The following is a 20,210-nucleotide window of genomic DNA, read 5'->3' on the forward strand; positions in this document are numbered from 1 at the left end:
TCTATCTATCTATCATATAGTGCCTTTCATATCTCTTATCTCTCTATCTATCTATCATATAGTGCCTTTCATATCTATCTATCTATCTATCTATCATATAGTGCCTTTCATATCTATCTATCTATCTATCTTTCTATCTATCATATAGTGCCTTTCACATCTATCTATCTATTTAAATAGTGCCTTTCATATCTCTTCTCTCTATCTCTCTATCTATCTATCATATAGTGCCTTTCATATCTATCTATCTATCTATCTATCTATCTATCTATCTATCTATCTATCTATCATATAGTGCCTTTCATATCTATCTATCTATCTATCTATCTATCTATCTATCTATCTATCTATCTATCTATCTATCTATCTATCTATCTATCTATCTATCATATAGTGCCTTTCATATCTCTTATCTCTCTATCTATCTATCATATAGTGCCTTTCATATCTATCTATCTATCTATCTATCATATAGTGCCTTTCATATCTATCTATCTATCTATCTTTCTATCTATCATATAGTGCCTTTCACATCTATCTATCTATTTAAATAGTGCCTTTCATATCTCTTCTCTCTGTCTCTCTATCTATCTATCATATAGTGCATTTCATATCTATCTATCTATCTATCTATCTATCTATCTATCTATCTATCTATCTATCTATCTATCTATCTATCTATCTATCTATCTATCTATCTATCATATAGTGCCTTTCATATTTCTATCTATCTAATTATATAGTGCCTTTCATATTTCTATCTATCATATAGTGCCTTTCATATCTATCTATCTATCTATCTATCTATCTATCTATCTATCTATCTATCTATCTATCTATCATATAGTGCCTTTCATATCTCTTATCTCTCTATCTATCTATCATATAGTGCCTTTCATATCTATCTATCTATCTATCATATAGTGCCTTTCATATCTATCTATCTATCTATCTATCATATAGTGCCTTTCACATCTATCTATCTATTTAAATAGTGCCTTTCATATCTCTTCTCTCTGTCTCTCTATCTATCTATCATATAGTGCATTTCATATCTATCTATCTATCTATCTATCTATCTATCTATCTATCTATCTATCTATCTATCTATCTATCTATCTATCTATCTATCTATCATATAGTGCCTTTCATATTTCTATCTATCTAATTATATAGTGCCTTTCATATTTCTATCTATCATATAGTGCCTTTCATATCTATCTATCTATCTATCTATCTATCTATCTATCTATCTATCTATCTATCTATCTATCTATCTATCTATCATATAGTGCCTTTCATATCTCTATCTATCTATCTTATATAGTGCCTTTCCTATCTCTATCTAATTATCATTATCTCTATCTATTTAGGGCCGCAGTGGCTGCAGGTTTTCATTCTGACCCTTTTCCTAATCACTGACCAGTTTTCACTGCTAATTTACTCCTTTTCCCTTCCCTGAATTTATTCCTTTCTTTATTAAATGACAGCCAAACAGAAATGAGGGCGGCACGGTGGCGCAGTGGTAGCGCTGCTGCCTCGCAGTAAGGAGACCGTGGAGTTTGCATGTTCTTCCTGTGTCTGTGTGGGTTTCCTCCGGGTGCTCCGGTTTCCTCCTATGAATTTAGGCGATCCTAAATTGTCCCTAGTGTGTGCTTGGTGTGTGGGTGTGTATGCCTTGTGGTGGGCTGGTGCCCTTGCCCAGGATTTGTTCCTGCCGTGCGTCCTGTGTTAGCTGGGATTGGCTCCAGCAGACCCCCGTGACCCTGTAGTTAGGATATAGCGGGTGGGATAATGACTGACAAACAGTAATGAGACGTGAAACGAGCCGACAGATGACCAGCTAAACTGGGATTTCAAACTCCAACCAATTTCACTCCAACCAATCTCTTAATGAGAAGCTGATTCTTACTGTTAATTAAACCCGTTACTTAATTTCATGGCTTGTTGCTGCTCTCATTCTGCCACAGCAGACATTTCCAAAACTGTTCATGTTCTGTTTTTTCTAAGACCACCGTCAAAACGTTTTGGTGACCTGAGAGATCGGCGTTACTGAGACCACCTTTACCTTTCTTTATTTTCAGATATTGTGAGATGGGCACGGGTGAACTGGTCACGTGGCAGCATGTTTTGGGTCTCATTATTGTTTGGCTGCTAATTAAAGAAAAAGAAACAACAAAGTGGCCTGAGTCAACTTATTTTTGCCTTAGTTTTAATTAACTTAATTAGCAGCAAAAACAGGTCACTAATGAAGAAGATGGTTAGAATGAAAACCACGTGAGTTAATGAGTGAGTGAATGAGCGAGTCAGTCAGTCAACTTTACATTTTAAAATCACTGCATAGACTGCATTAGCTGAATCAAAACTGATAACCATTTAGGAAATATAAAAATAAATAAATAATGGCTTGCACCAAAACACTGAGAAAGATGGAGGGGAGGCTATTAAGTCTGCTTTGTTCTCATTCCTCGATCACACTGGGCTTGTTACAGAGTCGTCAGCACATTTCAGATACAGACTATGCCAACTGTAATAGATACACACACAACATTACATTACGGGTTCAGTTTCACAACATAAATTGCAGAACTAATAACTTTGCATTAGCTTCTCAAAATATATCTGACTATGTAAATGAGGATAAAACAGATTATTTACAAGTCACAGATCTGTGAACATTTCCTCCACTTGCCGGGTTTGTATATTTATCTCCTGGTGATCTCCCTTGTGGTCAGGACTGCAAGACACATAAAAACAATCGGTGTGACACTCATGTTTATTTTACACAAGTTGATCAGGTGTCAAACCATGCATATGCATTTTAGCCTTTAGAGCACACCTGGAGGAGAAAAGAGGACAGGCAGAGACAAACACTCAGGCGAGCGAGGTGACACGGCCCTGGAAAATTACTTTGAAACGTCAAGGAGCCCATTAGTGCTTTTCATGTTGGTTTAGTATTTGAGTTTTCTCTTATAACCTAGACTTTCATATCCTAGTGGCTTATTGTGACTGCTGTCAAAAACTCCTGAAGTCACTGCTGTTTTAAAAGCATTTCAGGAGTATCCCTCCATTTTAAAATATGTAGAATTCCTTTATTGGAGGAGAATACATTAGCATGTCATGTTTAGCTGAATGGTTTCTCTTAACTTGCAGTTTGAACATCAGAAGAATCTGAACGAGAACGGGCCATTCAGCCCAACAAAGCTCGCCAGTCCTCTCTGCTTAATTCTTCTAAAATAACATCAAGTCGAGTTTTGAAATTCCCTAAAGTACTTACTGTCTACCACACTACTTGGTTGCTTATTCTAAGTGTCTGTGGTTCTCTATGTATGTAAAGAAAAAATTTCCCTTAACAAGTTTCCAACTGTGTCCCTGTGTTCTTGTTAAACTCACTTTAAAGTCACCGTCTCGATCCCCTGCACTAATTCCCTTCATAATTTTAAACACTTCAATCATGTCACCTTTTAATCTTCTTTGCTTAACACTAGAATTACCAAAGCCTATGAAAAAAATCCCTTCGCACCTCTCTTGTCAGCATGTTTTGTATTGTAAATGTGCCGATAAAGACAAGCAGCAAACATCCCCACACCGCCGCAGAACGTGCACAAAGTTCTCCCAGCTCGTGCCTTGATAATTTGGGAGTGAAGTACTGGAGTCAGTTAGTCAGTTATTGTCCAACCCACTATATCCTAACACAGGGTCACGGGGGTCTATCTGCTGGTATATCATATATGCCTATGTCTCTGTTTTTTGTCAATGTGCTTCTTTGACATCATGGACCATAAGGCGCATACTAATTCAGCGTGTGCAGGAACACTCGATAAAACTGAATAAAAGAAAATCAAGTAAAGATGACATATGAAAAAGGCAGGCAGATTCACCAGCATTTGTGTGTCAGCTTTTATCCCTCCAGATCAGAGAATGTCCAGTTCCATTGCCTCAAAACACCACTCACATCTACAGTTATTCCCAGTTTCAGATAAAAACTAACAGCATCAGGTCCCTGGGGGCGGTAGTATGTATCGTGATCATGACAGAGAGAATAAAAGTGAAAAAAAAAACATTAACTTTTACAAGTCCTATAAATGTACATGGTATGTTACAGACGCAACCCAAATGTATGTGTTTATCTATATATATAAAATCCCTGTGTGCGTCCAGGTGTCCGTGTGTGGGTGTCTTCTGGTGAAGTGTGCATGCGTGGGGCACGGTGCTATGCGCGATATTACTATCAGAGAAAGTTAGAGGCGTTTTACGGAAATACAAACCAGTATTACTGCGAGAGGAAATTAAAAGGTACACAATACAGTGACGCATATTACAGCCACATACAAGCCAGTATTACTGTCAGAGGAGATTAAAGGCATATTACTGACGCGCACGCCTATATTACTGCCAGAGAAAATTAAAGGTATATTACGGACGTACAAGCCAGCGGACGTACAAGACGGTATCCTTCAATAAGGGCACGCACAAAAAGGCGAGCCTCAAAAGGGCAACCTCAATTGGGCGCAGCGAATAAAGGTGCGCGTAAATAAAGATCTGCACCTTTGTTGCTCTTCACATATTCCAGAGCCATTTGAACTAAATTATTGCTCTTCACATATTCCAGAGCCATTTGAACTAAATTATCTACGAACGCCTTTATTCGCCGCGCTCAATTGAGGTCGCCCTTTTGAAGCTCGCCTTTTTGTGCGCGCCCTTATTGAATAGAGCCGTACAAGACAGTATTACTGTCACAGAAAATTAAAGACACACAATACACGGCGGCAGCCCACGAAGAACGGTCAGCTCAGCAAGTAAACATCAACAAAAGAAAGGCTGAAAGAAAGAAAAATACGACCAACAAAAAGAATGAGGTCAAAGTCCCTTGCCATTTAATATTGACTGTTCCTACTAATGTTTATGCACTACTGTTCTAGCGCCCGTTATTGTAACGGGCTAAATGACTAGTTGTGTAATATTAACAATGAGAGCAGCTCACTACTGAAAATGGTAAATACACAGGGCAGTTAGGATCGAACCGGGGAGTCTTGATTACAAGTCGGCAATTCTTACCGCTACGCCACGGAAGCTGTTGTATCTTCCTTGAACCTTTTGTGAAAGTGTTTATTTGATCTTTGGACTTCAGGCTTCACACATTCTATAGTTTATGCCTACATTTTCTAATCCATTCATCCATCCATCCATCCATTTTCCAACCCGCTGAATCCTAACTACAGGGTCACGGGGGTCTGCTGGAGCCAATCCCAGCCAACACAGGGCACAAGGCAGGAACCAATCCTGGGCAGGGTGCCAACCCAACATTTTGTAATTCATTACTAAAATATAAAAAACGTTTCCGTTTTAACAATGTGTTTACACAGATTATTGTAGAAACAGAACACACATGAAATGCATGTGTTCCAAATAACGAACTATTATTTCCACTCTAAAACTCCAGCACTCTGTGGTGGGCTGGCACCCTGCCCGGGGTTTGTTCCTGCCTTGCACCCTGTACTGGCTGGGATTGGCTCCAGCAGACCCCCGTGACCCTGTGTTAGGATATAGCGGGTTGGACAATGACTGACTGACTGACTCCAGCACTTCACTCTCATATAATCAAGGCATGAGCTGGGAGAACTTTGTGCACGTTCTGCGGCGGTGGTGGGGATGGAATAGCAGGCTGCTTGCCGCTTGTCTTTATCGGCACATTTACAGGACAAAAGACGCTGACGGAGAGGTGCGAAGGGTTTTAAGGTGGACCGGATTTACGATTTTTTTTCATAGGCTTTGGTAATTCTAGTGTTCAACTGTAAAGGCTCAGCTCTTTTAATCTTTCCTCATAACTCTTCCCCTGTAGCCCTGGACTCAGCCTAGTCGCTCTTCTCCGGACTTTTCCTGGTGCTGCTATGTCCTTTTTGTAGCCTGGAGACCAAAACTGCACACAGGACTCCAGATGAGGCCTCACCAGCGTGTTATAAAGCTGGAACAGAACCTCCTGTGACTTGTACTCCACACATCAAGGCGCTATATAACCTGACATTCTGTTAGCCTTCTTAATGGCTTCTGAACACTGTCTGGAAGTCGATAGCTTAGATTCCACTGTGACCCTCAAGTCCTTCTCATAAGGTAGACTTTCAAGTGTGTTTTGAAATGGTCACCAATGCACAGCCAGACGTCACAATGAGGACAGGAGACAACTGTTTCTTTACTCTCATTCTTATGCTCCACTATGACTCCTAAATCCTTCTCATAAGGTGTACTCTCGATTTTTCCGACTGTATTCAAACCTCACATTTTTACTTCCTACGTGTAATTCTTTACATTTACTGACATTAAATTTCATCTGCCACAAATCTGCCCAAGCCTGTCCAAGTCCCTCTGTGATGATTTAATGGATTCCAGATTATCTGCCAATCCTTGGTATCATCAGCAAACTTAACCAGCTTGTTACTTACATTCCTATTGTTAACAGATGTCCAGGGACCTTGCCCCACCGGGATGCCTGAAGAAGGGAAGGAGTGGGAAAAGGGCAGTATCTTCCCTGGACCATAAGGTGGCGACCTCCCTGGATTACACGGGGTCCACAGAGCTTGGGAACTGAACCCTATGGAGGGACGTGGCCACCACTAGATGGTGCCTGGACAGCTCTGGAACTGTGGTCCGCAGCACTTCCACCACACCCGGAAGTGCTGCCAGAAGAGGAGCTGAACTCACTTGCAGCACTTCTGCCACTCCCGGAAGTGCTGCCGGATGTTAATTAGGGAACACCTGGAGCACTTCAGGGTGCTGTATAACAGAGGCCGCCTCACTCCACTCAACGGCCGGAGTCGGGTGAAAGAGGACGGAGTTTGTGAGGGAGGAGTTGGAGGTGGCAGAAGAGAGAGCGAGAAAGACCTTTATTATTGTGGTATTTATGTGCAATGTGGTGGGGGTTGTAAAGAAACGTGTGTTTCGGGGCATTCTGTGTCTGCTTGTTTGTGTCCGGGTCCAAATCCTCCACACTATGTAAATCATTTATAGATATTAAAAATAGCAGCGGCCCCAGCACTGACCCCTGCTGGTCACCACTCTTCACATCAGCCAATTCTGCTGAGGTTCCTCACCCCATCACCCTCTACTTCCTGTGTCTGAGCCAATTCTGCACTCATCTACTCACCACACCCTGAACTGCCACTTCTTTTAGTCTGATGCCCACCCTCTCATGTGGCGCCTTATCAAATGCTTTCTGAAAGACGACATAAATGATATCATAAGCTCCACTCTGATTATATCCATTTTTTTGCTTCCTCACAGAACTGCAGCATGTTGGTGTTGTAAGTGTAGGCCCTCCTTACACAGGACACTTCTTGGGAGTTTGCTGTAATGGGAGATGTGCTCACAAATGTGCAAACTAAGAACTGCAAGTAGATTAATACGTAGTTGATAAAATTCACCCCATCTACCGTCCAAAATCCTTTTTTCGCACTTTGAAATGAGGCTGAAGGGCTAAAAGCCAAACAGAAACAGGCAGAATCAGCCAACAAGCTGCTTTTTAACTCACTTTGCGTCTGCCGTGCTGCTTTTCCCGGCAAGGAGCGAGTGAGAGGGACAGGCAGAGTGCAGGACAACAGGCCAAAACATGGGAGCACATGCTGCACATTGGGAAATCCCACTTCTTAAAGTTCAGGCATCAATCAGCTACAGAAGCAGAAGACTTCCTGTCATGCGAGCAGACACTCCAGAGCAGAGGTTCTCAAAGTGTCGACTGACGACCACTAGTAGTCCCCAAGTGTGAGCTGAGTGGTCCGCAAGCTGTTACCTTGACCTTCTAATTTGTCAAGTTTCGCTCATTCTTTTGAGGATTGAGGGTTTTCAGTACTTCAGATCATGAGTCTGCCATTAGTTTTTGTAAATGCAACTTTACCTTTGCTGGGTCCTAACCTGAGACCCTGAGTTGGTTTGTCATGTGGTGTGTGCGGCAATGCACTGTATCACCGTGTGCTCCTAACCTCTCTCTATTATTATTTCATTTACAGTGCATCCAGAAAGTATTCACAGCGCATCACTTTCTCCACATTTTGTTATGTTACAGCCTTATTCCAAAATGGATTCAATTCATTTTTTTCCTCAGAATTCTACACACAACACCCCATAATGACAACGTGAAAATAGTTCACTTGAGGTTTTTGCAAATTTATTAAAAATAAACAAACTGAGAAATCCCATGTACATAAGTATTCACAGCCTTTGCTCAATACTTTGTCGATGCACCTTTGGCAGCAATTCCAGCCTCAAGTCTTTTTGAATATGATGCCACAAGCTTGGCACACCTATCCTTGGCCAGTTTCGCCCATTCCTCTTTGCAGCACCTCTCGAGCTCCATCAGGTTGGATGGGAAGCGTCGGTGCACAGCCATTTTAAGATCTCTCCAGAGATGTTCAATCGGATTCAATTCTGGGTTCTGGCTGGGCCACTCAAGGACATTCACAGAGTTGTCCTGAAGCCACTCCTTTGATATATTGGCTGTGTGCTTAGGGTCGTTGTCCTGCTGAAAGATGAACCGTCGCCCCAGTCTGAGGTCCAGAGCGCTCTGGAGCAGGTTTTCATCCAGGATGTCTCTGTACATTGCTGCAGTCATCTTTCTCTTTATCCTGACTAGTCTCTCAGTTCCTGCCGCTGAAAAACATCCCCACAGCATGATGCTGCCACCACCATGCTTCACTGTAGTGATGGTATTGGCCTGGTGATGAGCGGTGCCTGGTTTCCTCCAAACGTGACCCCTGGCATTCACACCAAAGAGTTCAATCTTTGTCTCATCAAATCAGAGAATTTTCTTTCTCATGGTCTGAGAGTCCTTCAGGTGCCTTTTGGCAAACTCCAGGCGGGCTGCCATGTGCCTTTTACTAAGGAGTGGCTTCCGTCTGGCCACTCTACCATACAGGCCTGATTGGTGGATTGCTGCAGAGATGGTTGTCCTTCTGGAAGGTTCTCCTCTCTTCACAAAGGACCTCTGGAGCTCTGACAGAGTGACCATCGGGTTCTTGGTCACCTCCCTGACTAAGGCCCTTCTTCCACAATCGCTCAGTTTAGATGGCCGGCCAGCTCTAGGAAGAGTCCTGGTGGTTTCGAACTTCTTCCACTTATGGATGATGGAGGCCACTGTGCTCACTGGGACCTTCAAAGAAGCAGAAATTTTTCTGTAACCTTCCCCAGATTTGTGCCTCAAGACAATCCTGTCTCGGAGGTCTACAGATAGTTCCTTTGACTTCATGCTTGGTTTGTGCTCTGACATGAACTGTCAACTGTGGGACCTTATATAGACAGGTGTGTGCCTTTCCAAATCATGTCCAGTCAACTGAATTTACCACAGGTGGACTGCAATGAAGCTGAAGAAACATCTCAAGGATGATCAGGGGAAACAGGATGCACCTGAGCTCAATTTCGAGCTTCATGGCAAAGGCTGTGAATACTTATGTACATGTGCTTTCTCAATTTTTTTATTTTAAATAAATTTGCAAAAACCTCAAGTAAACTTTTTTCATGTTGTCATTATGGGGTGTTGTGTGTAGAATTCTGAATTGAATCCATTTTGGAATAAGCCATTTTGTATCTCAGTTTCTGGGACTGCCCTGGCATCTCTATGGGCTTGTCTTCAAAGACAGTGACATCTAACCATTTAGGCATTGCAGCTAAAAGTCGATCAAAAAGACTGCTTCCTTATCTGCACCGACGAATTCCAAAACAGACCTTCTTACCTTGTGCTTTTGTAATCAATTCTTAGAATCTCCAGTTTTTGATCTTTGCTTGCATGTTTCGACAACAACTTCTGATTTGCGGTCTTGGTTTGGCTTCTGATCATTAGCCTTCCCAGTCTGACCTTTATCTGGGCGTTATGATTACGTCTCCTCTCCTTGATATAAAAAAACAAACCTCCCGCTAATATTCCTAGCATAACAACCATCATCAGGGCAAAGCAACTTTTAAGTCACTCAGATGCATCAGTCAGTTATCTACTCAATCAAGAATTTATTTGAAACAAACAAGGCTACAGGCTGACATTGGCACAACTGAATCAATACACTTAAATACAAGAGAAATGTCACCACTGAACTTTCTAACAGATGGTAACAACTTTTGCCACACTTTCTCTCTCTCTCTTGCATGCAATGCTTCTTCCATGTCAGTCTCACTCCGGTCTAGCTGATCTCAAGTCACTGTGCAGGTCGTTCTTCTAAATGTATTTTGCTAGCTTAGACAATCACGTCTGGTGACGCCATGCTAACAGACAGCTTGCTATTAATCGATCTTCACAGTTAAAAGAGTGAAATCTGGGACTCTGAAACACAAATACAAGAATGTCAGGCGTGAACCTTAGTATTATACAGTTCATAAAATATCTGCATCACTGAAACAAAATAAGTATTTCTAGGACTGCCTTTAGATGGTTTGAGTCCTACCTACTGGGCAGATCCTACTGTGTATCCTGCCAAGAAGACATGTCAAAAGTGCACTAGGCAAGCATAGGAGTACCCCAAGGACAGGTGCTGGGCCCTCTCCCCTCCTCTCTTCTCTATACACCTCCTCACTAGGCCCCATCATCCAGTCCCACAGTTCCTCATACTATAGCAACTGTATGTCAATAATATGCAACTCAAATTGTCATTCTCTCCAGAGGACCACACAATATCAGCTAACCTCTCTGCACATCTCACTGATATCTCAGCCTGGATGAAGGAGCAATATCTCCAGTTGAACCTGGCAAAGACAGACCTTCTTGTTATCTCAGCACCCCATCTCTATGTCAGCTCGGCTCATTATTGTAATCACCCGTCAAGTCTGGACACAACCTTGGAGTAGCGATTGATGACCAGTTGTCCTTCCCTGACCATATTGTGCCAGTGTTTTAGTTTTTCAGATTTACTCTGTGCAGCATCCACAAGATCAGACCGTATTTGATGGAGTATGCAGCACAACTCTTGGTCCAGCCTTTAGTCTTGTCACGTCTGGACTACTGCAGCTCTCTGCTCTGGTAGAAGTAAAGGCATGTGTCACCAGGCCACTAGAGACAATTTACAATGCAATGGCACATCTGGTGTTCAACCAGCCACAGTGGGCACAGGTCACTCCTTTTCTCAGATCCCTATGTTCGCTCCAGTAGCAGCACATGTTAGGTTCAAATACTTGATGCTTGCCTATGGAGTAGTCAATGGGTAGGCACCTATATGTGGAGATGCTTGTGGGGTCCTCTGCTCCTTCTCGTCCTCTCAGGTCTTCTGATGATCAGCATGTGGCAATGTCTCTGCGTGGCATCAAATCTCAATCCAGACTCTTCATATGTAGCTCCTAGATGACAGAACGAGCTGCCCACCTCCATGCTGATTCCCTCAATGTCTTTAAGAAACATATGAAGACTCTCATTTGGTGAATTTCTCTCTAATGGATTCTTGCTTTGATAGTTTCTTATAACTTGAGCTCTTCACTGCAACTTTGTTAATTTGTCCTTGTTTCCTAAACAGTCCCTTAGACTGATGTTTACTCGATTATGTTGACCACTTTTGTAAATTGTCTTGGATAAAAGCGTCTGTTAAGCAAATAAATGTACCGTATATACTCGCGGATAAGTTCTCCTGCGGATAAGTCGGGACTTGATTTTACCGTATAATTTCCGGTATTTTATAATGTCGTTGTATAAGTCGAATGCGGAAGACTCATGCTATTGGTCCAAGAGATTATGATATGCTAACGCCCACCTGAGAGAGTAACCACGGAGCATACGGCCTTATTTTTGTACACACCTCTCACTCTCTACTGTGCCTACATGACCACACGGTGATACCCGAACTATTCCAAAGCAACATTTGCACTGTTTTGTGCTTTTTGTATCTCACACCCTCATACACCTTTATCGTAAGATCCCTTATCTACGATGGAGCGTTCAATCAGAAGAAAATATGAAACTGGTTTTAAATTAAAAGTCGTTGAAGTAGTGAAAGAAATAGGTAACTGTGCTGCTGCAACAAAATTCAATGCATCTGAGAAACTGGAGCGAGATTGGAGGAGGCAAGAGAAAAAAAATTAAGTGTCGCATTTTTGAACGGGCGGCACGGTGGCGCAGTGGTAACGCTGCTGCCTCGCAGTAAGGAGATCCGGGTTCACTTCCTGGGTCCTCCCTGTGTGGAGTTTGCATGTTGTCTGCGTGGATTTCTTCTGGGTGCTCCGGTTTCCTCCCACAGTCCAAAGACATGCTGGTTAGGTGTATTGGTGATCCTAAATTGTCCCGAGTGTGTGTGGGCTGGCGCCCTGCCCAAGTTTGTTTCTGCCTTGTGCCCTGTGCTGGCTGGGACTGGCTCCAGCAGACCCCCGTAACCCTTGTGTAATGGATGGATTTTTGAATGGGCATATAAGTCGAGGTCCGATTTTATGATCGATTTTTCAGGTTTCAAGACCTGACTTATACACGAGTATAATACGGTACATGAAAAATTGGGAAATGTAACACTTTCAGATTCATGGGCTCCGATGTTAGATTTGACTGTAGCAAAGTGGTCCTCGGTCCAAAACACTTTGTGCACCACTGCTCTACAGACACCTTCTAGTGCTCAGCAGCATATGCCAAAAATACACAGAAAACGAACTCTTCCAGGTCTGAGCTGCCAGGTTCACAATTCTTTATAGACAATCACGGGGCCGACGACATGTGATGTCACTTCTGGTCTGGGGCTCGTAAACATTTACACGTTTCTGATTTTTCATACTAAAACGTTTGCCACATTTGTTGGATTTTTACAGTTCTTGAGGATACACATCATTTTTTCTCAATTAGAGCCATATTCGCATATCATCAAGATGAACAGACGAATGACAAGAAATCAAACCACAATATGTGAATCCATTCAAATATGCAGCCCTGTCGTTGTGATGACTATAATGAAGAGTCTATTTATCAAGACAGACAATGGAGGGCAAACGAAAATTGACAAGTCAAATCCTTCAGAAATTACATCTGAACTCTAAATACACAGCTGAGCAACTGAATATCGAAAAGACGTCTTTTTCGAAAGTGAAACCTTAGTATCATACATTATAGAACCCCGGCAGTTTCTTAAGTAAAATGTAAGAAGTCAAAATTCATAACAGACTATTAAAAGAAGAGGTCTCAGTTTTCTATATGTATATGGAAAAATAGGATTCTCTGTGGCCACCCATAATGGGAGCAGCCAAAAGAAGAAGAAGTCATCTCAGTTTTCTCTATTTTACCAGAGTAGTAAAAGCGTATTTTAACTGACTGATTAATTTTCTTAACCTGCTTCTTCACATGCAGGGTGGTGGATGGATACAATTACTCAGTAGCACACAGTAAACATTTCAAAATGAGGCCCATTGAGGCTGCCAGGCCATCCCACGCTCATTGCCATTGGGCAGATTTTGTCAAAACTCAACCCTAAAAGCAAGTTTTACGTCAACGGGAGGCTACTAGAATTCCCAGATTAGAGCCGGTGGACACTGACTGTGTACTGCCTAGAGGACTAGTCTGAATATATTTTTTTAAGAGAACCAGGAGAAAATCATAGCCAGGAAAGGAAAGTGGGATGGAAAAGGGAAGGAAAGCAATGTCGATACCGGAAGATCAAAGAGAACCAGACGTCAAATCCAAAAGCTGCCCAAAATAATTAGAGTCAAAGAGAAAAGCAGGAATCACAAACAAAGTCAGAAAGTAAACCACTTGTTGTTATCCAAATCTCTGACAGAAAAGCAAGTCCGGTTGGTGACCTTCATAACGTCGCACATGATGATGTCACCAATCACGCACTCCCAGAAGGGACACCGAAAATTCCAATAGCAACAGAGCTCGCTACCTTCTCAAAATGGCCACGACCAATAACAAAACAAAATGCTGTCGAAAATGATGGTAAGGATTGTAGAAAATCACAAAACATAGTGCAGAACTGAATTCCTTAGGGTGAAAAACCCCCAAAATTAGGTGTTTTTTCGATTTTTATCACTAAATAAAAGGGTGGTCAAAATTTTACACAGATTTGCTTCACGTCGAGATTACTTTTACATCGAGAGGTGGAGTAAAGTAATTCTTCTAGGAGGACCCCTGTAATTTTAGACTCGATCAAATCGCTCAAAAGACAGAATTTTACCAACATGTCGATTCCCACAAATTTAACTTGGGAGTTATTTATTTAGGTAACAGGCTCTGTAATCTTTACTGAGATGTAAACGCGGAGTTTGTAAAAAGATCCTGACACGAGCGGTTCAGATGTGACTAAATTTACAGAGGACCTCCAGTAAGTATTACCTTATCCCACCTTCTGGTGCAAAACTAATCCCGTCCGAACAGTGGATATTAGCACCTGAATAACAAACTCTTTATTGAGGGAAATTCAATTTTTGTAGAATTTTAGCACAAACCTGTTTCAAATAAAATCAATAATATTTCAAAGTAGTGAGAATTGATGATATGAAATAGTTTTTCTGAGAAAAAATATTATGAGGGACGTTCAAGAAGTTTCCACACTTTTATACTTTCGTTGGAAACGGTGAACGCAGGAGGAGTAGTAATTGGGCATTAAAAATTTGGTACGACGCTGGGAAAATTACATCGCAAAGTAAGGTGACTAAGTAGAAAAGTGATATCATTTGTTTTTGAAATTTTTAATAAACAGAGTTAAAAAAAAAAAAGTGTGGAAACATTTTGAACATCCCTCGTAGATGTAGCGTGGTACCTGGAGGTGGTAGTTCCAGTTTCATTTTCCGCAACTCAGACATCGATGTTTGGAGCTGCTCCACCATGGTATCGTCGTTAAGACAGAAGGATCTCGATATCGTCTCTTGAAGGAATTCTCTGAGGTCTTCCAGTGACATCTTCAATAATTGCTCTACATGAAGAAAAACATATCATCACCTGAAGCCATTTTGCTATTCTAGTGGTGTATTTTAATCGATTGATGACTATCTTGACTGTCTTACTGTTACGTTTTCCCTGTTCCTGTCCCCGAGAGGTTTGAAAGTTACATATCCACAAACAAACATAAAATGACAGATTAGGTTCATGAATTAATGAACATCTACAGGATGTAGGAGGAAAATCGGAGTTTCCAGAGATAATTCTACATGGACTGTAACAGTTAACACGTTTATTAAACGTATTTTGGTGTATTTGGTGGTTTCCACAGACTCCGTTTTTGGATTATTATTTTTTTTTTCTAATTTCAAACCATTTTGACAAAATTGTAATTTTGTTTCTATCCTGTTTTCTCCTTTCTTTACGTGACATGGTAGGATGCATTCTGTGACTGCGATCATTGCTTTCATGACCTGATGGTATATTATCTCTCAGTGGGTTCACATTTTGAAATTAAAAACTCTAATAATAATAATACATTTTATTTATGCAAGGCGCCTTTCAGAGAACTCAAGGACACCGAACAAACAATAAATAAATAAATAAATAAATAAATAAATAAATAAAAGACACAATTATAAACAACTTAAAACATCAGAAAGTCTAAAAATTAAAACCAAACAAAACCACTATAATCAGAAGGAAAAAGAAAAATCCATTTTAAACAGATGTGTTTTAAGTTTGCATTTGAAAAATGAATATGATTTGATGTTTCGGAGCTCCGCAGGTAATGAATTCCAGAGCTTGGGAGCAGAACGGCTGAAAGTTCTGCTCTCCATGGTGGTTAGACGGGTGGGAGGGACGGTCAGATGGTTGCAGGAAGAGGATCTAAGGTTACGGGATGGAATGGCAACATGAAGAAGGTCAGACAGATATGGAGGGGCGAGGTTATGGATGGCCTTAAATGTTAATAGCAGAATCTTAAAATCAATACGAAACTTAATCGGGAGGCAATGAAGCTGATGCAAGACCGGAGTAATATGGTGAATAGATGGGGTTCGAGTGATGATACGTGCTGCAGAATTCTGGACTAACTGAAGCTTATGAAGAGATTTATTCGGGAGACCAAAGACGAGTGAATTGCAGTAGTCCAGCCGAGAAGTGACAAGACTGTGAACAAGAATGGCAGTGGTATGAGGAGTGAGGGAGGGGAGAATGCGATTAATATTACGTAGGTGGAAGTAAGCAGACCGGGTGATGTTATTAATGTGACATTGGAAAGATAGAGTACTGTCGAGGATGACACCCAGACTCTTGACCTGAGATGATGGGGAAACAACAGAGTTATCAATAATAAGAGAAAGATTATTGGTTTTGGATAATGATGATTTTGAACCAATGAGGAGACCCTCAGTTTTGTCACTGTTTAATTTAAGAAAATTCGAAGAAAACCAGGATTTAATTTCAGAAATGCAGTCAATAAGCGAGGGTGGTGGAAAAGAGGAGGTGGGTTTACCAGCAAGGTAGAGCTGGGTGTCATCAGCATAACAGTGAAAATGAATGTTATATTTGCGAAAAATATTGCCAAGGAGAAGAAGGTAAATAATAAAAAGAAGAGACCCCAGGACAGAGCCCACCTGAAGTAACAGCGGTGGGTTGGGATGTGAAGGTTTTAAGGCTGAATGAACTGAGTGCGGCCTGAGAGGTAGGATCTAAACCAATCAAGTGGAGTGTGGGTCACGCCAATCAGAGATAATCTGTTATCAATATGATCAAAGTGGAGCTTATGATATTATTTATCTGGACTTTCAGAAAGCATTTGATAAGGTGCCACAAGAGAGGTTGGGCATCAAATTAAAAGAGGTGGGAGTTCAGGGTGATGTGTGTAGGTGGGTGCAGAATTGGCTCAGACAGAGGAAGCAGAGGGTGATGGTGCTAGGAACCTCATCAGAACTGGCCGATGTTAAGAGTGGTGACCAGCAGGGGGCAGTGCTGGGGCTGCTGCTATTTTGAATATATATAAATGATTTAGATAGGAATATAAATAACAAGCTGGTTAAGTTTGCAGATGATACCAAGATAGGTGGATTAGCAGATCATTTGGAATCCGTTATATCATTACAGAAGGACTTGGGTAGCATACAGGCTTGGGCAGATTTGTGGCAGATGAAATTTAATGTCAGTAAATGTAAAGAATTACACGTAGGAAGTAAAAATGTGAAGTTTGAATACACAATGGGCGGTCAGAAAATCGAGAGTCCACCTTATGAGAAGGATTTAGGAGTCATAGTGGACTCTAAACTATCGACTTCCAGACAGTGTTCAGAAGCCATTAAGAAGGCTAACAGAATGTCAAGTTATATAGCGCCTTGATGTGTGGAGTACAAGTCACAGGAGGTTCTGCTCAACCTTTATAACACACTGGTGAGGCCTCATCTGGAGTACTGTGTGCAGTTTTGGTCTCCAAGCTACAAAAGGACATAACAGCACTAGAAAAGGTCCAGAGAAGAGCGACTAGGCTGATTCCAGGGCTACAGGGGTTGAGTGATGAGGAAAGATTAAAAGAGCTGAGCCTTTACAGTTTAAACAAAAGAAGATTAAGAGGAGACCTGACTGAAGTGTTTAAAATGATGAAGGGAATTAGTCCAGTGGATCGAGACTGTTATTTTAAAATTAGTTCATCAAGAACACGGGGACACAGCTGGAAACTTGTTAAGGGTAAATTTCGCACAAACATTACGAAGTTTTTCTTTACACAAAGAACGATAGAAACTTGGAATAAGCTACCAAGTAGTGTGGTAGACAGTAAGACGTTAGGGTCTTTCAAAACTTGACTTGATGTTTTCTTGGAAGAAATAAGTGGATAGTACTGGCGAGCTTTGTTGGGCTGAATGGCCTGTTCTCATCTAGAGTGTTCTAATGTTCTAATTAAGGAGAGTGGTATGACAAATAGTATCAAAGGCAGCACTCAGATCAAGGAGGATGAGAATAGTGATTAGACCAGAGTCAGCAGCCATAAGTAACTAATAGTGTTAGTTACCTTCTATACCAAGTAGGCCCTAATGTCAGGTTTTGTTTCTAATTATTTTTTACCGCTTTTTTATCCTTGAACTTGATTTCGTACTGTCTCTGCTTGCTGAGATAGTATTTTAAAGAGGAGGACAAGGAAATAAGATGTGGGAACACTCTACGCTCTACGTCTTGTGAAGACCAGGCGCTGCTCAACACCTCACTAATACTGTCCATGTGGTGATGCATGGTGGGGTGCAGGGACAGGGAGACTGGTCAGAATGAGGGAAAGACATGTACAACCCAATACGGAGAGGTGCTACAAGAAAACCAGAGTGCACACCACGATTCACCTTTCAGCACCACAATGACCTGAAACACGCAGCCTGCACAATGCTGGAGTGGCTTTGGGACAAGTCTCTGAGCTCCGAGTGTCTGTGAGTGTCCCAGCCAAAGCCCAACATGTGTGGAGAGACCTGAAGATGGCAGTTTACAAACGACTCCCATTCAGTTTAAAGGAGCCGGAGAGGATCTGCCAGGAAGAATGGGAGAAACTGCCCAAAATCCAGGTGAGCAAAGCATGTGGAGGCTCACCTAAGAAGACTTGAAGATGAAACTGCTGCTGAAGGGGCTTCTACAAAGTGGGAATTAAGGGTCTGAAGATTTCTTTGAAAGAGAGTTTTTGATTTTTAATAAATTTGCTAGCCTTTCGGAAAACATGTTTTCACTTTGTCATTATTGGTTATTGAGTGAAGATTGATAGGCAAAAATAATAATAACAATAATGTAACCCCCTGGCACCACCCTTCCTTTATCGGTATGCAAGGCCCTGAGCTCTTTATAATGGTGTCACCACCTCTATTGTTGGTAGGTACATTATCGCCCACCTTCAGCCTTATAATACATAATCAAATCACTGTTACTCAAATATAGAAAAAAACTCTCTTTGCTAAATTGAAACGTGAACAGTTTTCCAAACTTGATAAGTTACAAATATATACAATATACATAAAACACAAACAATAACTTATTTATAACTATACATATATCATGGGTCCAAAACTACTATTGGTGAGCTCACCTGGACTTATTTCCACACTCAGTGAATATTACTGAGTCTGTTGGGGGCCCCCAAACGTAGCTCAGGGGCGCAGTGGCCAAACAAACAAAAAAACAGAAACTGGCCCCTTCACTTGAAAGTTTACTCACGCCACTTTAAAACAAACAAGCAAAGAAAACACCGACCTTGTTTTATATATTCCTCCTTATACTCGGGTACCTCCTTTGGGCCTCCTGTCTCCCTCTTTCTCAAACACCCTCTTTACTCGCTGATCGCCATTTCTGCACTTGTGTCCTGCCTGCCATCTTTCCCTTTATCAACCAACTCTTCTTTTTGTTTTAGCCGTTTGCTACATTTAGTTCCTCTTTCTTTTTCTCCGTCTTGTTTCGACGTGCTGCCTCAACTGTGACTCTCTTTCCTCTTTTGTTCTTTCCATCTTGTTTCGGCGTGCTGCCTCAACTGTGACTCTCTTTCCTCTTTTGTTCTTTCCATCTTGTTTCAGCGTGCTGCCTCAACTGTGACTCTCTTTCCTCCTTCGTTCTTTCCATCTTGTTTTGGCGTGCTGCCTCAACTGTGACTCTCTTTCCTCTTTCGTTCTTTCCATCTTGTTTCGGCGTGCTGCCTCAACTGTGACTCTCTTTCCTCTTTCGTTCTTTCCATCTTGTTTCGGCGTGCTGCCTCAACTGTGACTCTCTTTTTTCTATCGTTCTTTCCGTCTTGTTTTGGCGTGCTGCCTCAACTGTGACTCTCTTTCCTCTTTCGTTCTTTCCATCTTGTTTCGGCGTGCTGCCTCAACTGTGACTCTCTTTCCTCTTTCGTTCTTTCTGTCTGTCTTGTTTCGGTGTGCTGCCTCAACTGTGACTCTCTTTTTTCTATCGTTCTTTCCGTCTTGTTTTGGCGTGCTGCCTCAACTGTGACTCTCTTTCCTCTTTCGTTCTTTCCATCTTGTTTCGGCGTGCTGCCTCAACTGTGACTCTCTTTCCTCTTTCGTTCTTTCCATCTTGTTTCGGCGTGCTGCCTCAATTGTGACTCTCTTTCCTCTTTCGTTCTTTCTGTCTGTCTTGTTTCGGTGTGCTGCCTCAACTGTGACTCTCTTTCCTCTTTCGTTCTTTCCATCTTGTTTCGGCGTGCTGCCTCAACTGTGACTCTCTTTCCTCTTTCGTTCTTTCCATCTTGTTTTGGCGTGCTGCCTCAACTGTGACTCTCTTTCCTCTTTCGTTCTTTCCATCTTGTTTTGGCGTGCTGCCTCAACTGTGACTCTCTTTCCTCTTTTGTTCTTTCCATCTTGTTTCAGCGTGCTGCCTCAACTGTGACTCTCTTTCCTCC

The 20,210-nt window shown here is 41.7% G+C and overlaps 1 protein-coding gene across 1 annotated transcript in view; it reads right to left on the reverse strand.

Annotated features, from left to right (window-relative positions):
• The window catches only part of LOC114647433 (USP6 N-terminal-like protein), a 284,398-nt gene that overhangs the window by 4,356 nt on the left and 259,832 nt on the right, over positions 1-20,210 (reverse strand). The window contains exon 14 of the mRNA XM_051923606.1: positions 14,697-14,849. Coding sequence (XP_051779566.1) covers positions 14,697-14,849 — 153 coding nt within the window. The remainder of the gene's footprint in view (positions 1-14,696; positions 14,850-20,210) is intronic.

Source organism: Erpetoichthys calabaricus, chromosome 2 (assembly GCF_900747795.2).
Source record: "Erpetoichthys calabaricus chromosome 2, fErpCal1.3, whole genome shotgun sequence".
Lineage (NCBI taxonomy): Eukaryota > Metazoa > Chordata > Cladistia > Polypteriformes > Polypteridae > Erpetoichthys > Erpetoichthys calabaricus.